Source organism: Arachis stenosperma, chromosome 8, assembly GCF_014773155.1.
Source record: "Arachis stenosperma cultivar V10309 chromosome 8, arast.V10309.gnm1.PFL2, whole genome shotgun sequence".
NCBI classification, from domain to species: Eukaryota; Viridiplantae; Streptophyta; class Magnoliopsida; order Fabales; family Fabaceae; genus Arachis; species Arachis stenosperma.
In genome coordinates this window covers 20099137-20101415 of record NC_080384.1, presented here as the reverse complement: position 1 = coordinate 20101415, position 2279 = coordinate 20099137, and the positions used below count along the sequence as shown (strand labels likewise).

Here is a 2279-nt window from a genome sequence, read left to right as displayed (position 1 = left end):
TCGAATTCTGACCTTTCAAATTTAGCGCTCTAATACCATATCATGATACCACTCATTCCATAAACTTCAGCTAATAAAAAGAGGTAACACTAATAATTATATTTCTAATACTCCCTAAACCTCTATTGTACACATTATACAAATATTTTATTGGTTGCCCGTACTTTTTCATTCTATTATCCACACTTTTATCATTGTACATTCGTGTTACTGTATTAGTGATATGAATGATAGCGTTCACACAATGATACTCTTGAGTTTTGACTTTTGACACGAATAATAAGAGTCATAATCTCTAAGCTATATTTCTGTTCCATCACTTTTGACACTTGTGTTTTATTGCATTCTATGAAAATCCAAACAACCTTCCTCCATTCCACACTCCTTCAAATGAAGAACAAGAATAAGAATAAGAAGAAGACCAAGAACCGCCACAATTACTACTCCGACATCGAAGAACAATCCCACCCAACCAGGAGAAAAAAGCCACGTGCCACGCCAGGGCGGCTGTGGGTGAAGGACCGTTCCGGAGCGTGGTGGGACGAATGCAACAGCCCCGAATTCCCCGAACAAGAGTTCAGAAAAGCGTTCAGAATGGGAAGAGCAACGTTCGATTCGATCTGCGACGAGCTCAATTCGGTGATCGCCAAAGAAGACACCACCTTGAGGAACGCGATTCCGGTACGGCAGCGTGTGGCGGTTTGCCTGTGGAGGCTGGCCACCGGTGACCCTCTGAGAATCGTTTCGAAAAGGTTCGGTTTGGGAATCTCAACTTGCCATAAGCTTGTTCTTGAGGTTTGCAGCGCCATCAAAACGGTTCTTATGCCAAAGTATTTGCAGTGGCCCAATGAGGAATCTTTGAGGAAGCTGAAGAATGAGTTTGAATCTGTTTCAGGGATTCCCAATGTTGTGGGATCTATGTACACATCACATGTTCCCATTATTGCCCCAAAGATCAGTGTTGCTGCTTATTTCAACAAGAAGCACACTGAGAGGAACCAGAAGACTAGTTACTCTATCACTGTTCAGGGTGTTGTTGATCCCAAAGGGGTTTTCACTGATGTTTGCATTGGTTGGCCTGGTTCAATGAATGATGATCAGGTTTTGGAAAAGTCTGCACTTTTTCAGAGAGCTAATAATGGGGGTTTACCTAAGGGTGTTTGGATTGTTGGAGGTTCAGGGTACCCTTTGATGGATTGGGTTTTGGTGCCTTATAGTCAGCATAATTTGACTTGGACACAGCATGCTTTCAATGACAAGATTGGAGAGGTTCAGAAGATTGCTAAGGATGCTTTTGAGAGGTTGAAGAGTAGGTGGTGCTGCTTGCAGAAGAGGACTGAGGTCAAGCTTCAGGATTTGCCTGTTCTTCTTGGGGCTTGTTGTGTTTTGCATAATATTTGTGAGCTGAGGGATGAGGAGATGGATCCTGATCTCAAGTTTCATCTTGTGGATGATGAAATGGTGCCTCAGGTAGCTCTTAGATCCATGACTTCCATGAAGGCAAGGGATGCAATTGCTCATAATCTTTTGCACCATGGACTAGCAGGGATTTCTTTCTTCAATTGAACAGTGAAAAACTGAATATTTGGGAAAGTAGTATTCAACTAGTTCTTTTTCTTGTGTCTTTCTATTTATGGTGATGATGATAGAATTCTCCATCATTGTTTCATTATAAAGTCTTTGTAAAAGATATAGTTGCCCCCTCCAACAAATATATATTGTTATAGTCTTCATAGGTCTAAGGCTTTTTTATTTATATACATATATAGGTGGCTATTCCAATGAAGATTTTATGATTATTATCATGTAAAGATATTTTATTTTGATTATTGGATGATAGTTTATAGGACTTAATTTTTATTTGAAGTAAAAATGTTACTTTTATTTAAAGTGTTATTAAATAAATAAGTTACACTTTTTAAATAAAGATCATCATGCGAAGATGTTTTTGACATCTTTACAAAAGTAGTTACCATATATATATATTCTAGACTTGCAAGTTGTAATTTAGTAGCTTATTTTAGTTGTGTAAGATAGATTACTTAATAAGATCATATCATATCATTCTTTTGTAAGTGTCAGTATCTTAATTTCATTGCCATATCGAACACTAGTTAATCAAATCAGAATCGGAATATTCTTTTGTGTATTTTTAGAATCCCTTGATTAAACTAGTATGAAATGCAATTTTTGGAAGAGCAAGATCTATTTTATTTCTCCCATAGCAAGCGATACACGTTGTTAATGCTACTAAGCTGAAACTAAAATCACTATCTAGG

The 2279-nt window shown here is 37.7% G+C and overlaps 1 protein-coding gene across 1 annotated transcript; it reads left to right on the top strand.

The window, feature by feature from the left end:
- Positions 1–325: 325 nt before the first annotated feature.
- Positions 326–1841, top strand: LOC130946505 (protein ALP1-like). The gene has a single exon (XM_057875269.1). It carries the CDS (start codon positions 349–351, stop codon positions 1564–1566), a length of 1218 nt encoding a protein of 405 aa, XP_057731252.1. The 5' UTR covers positions 326–348; the 3' UTR covers positions 1567–1841.
- Positions 1842–2279: the final 438 nt, after the last annotated feature.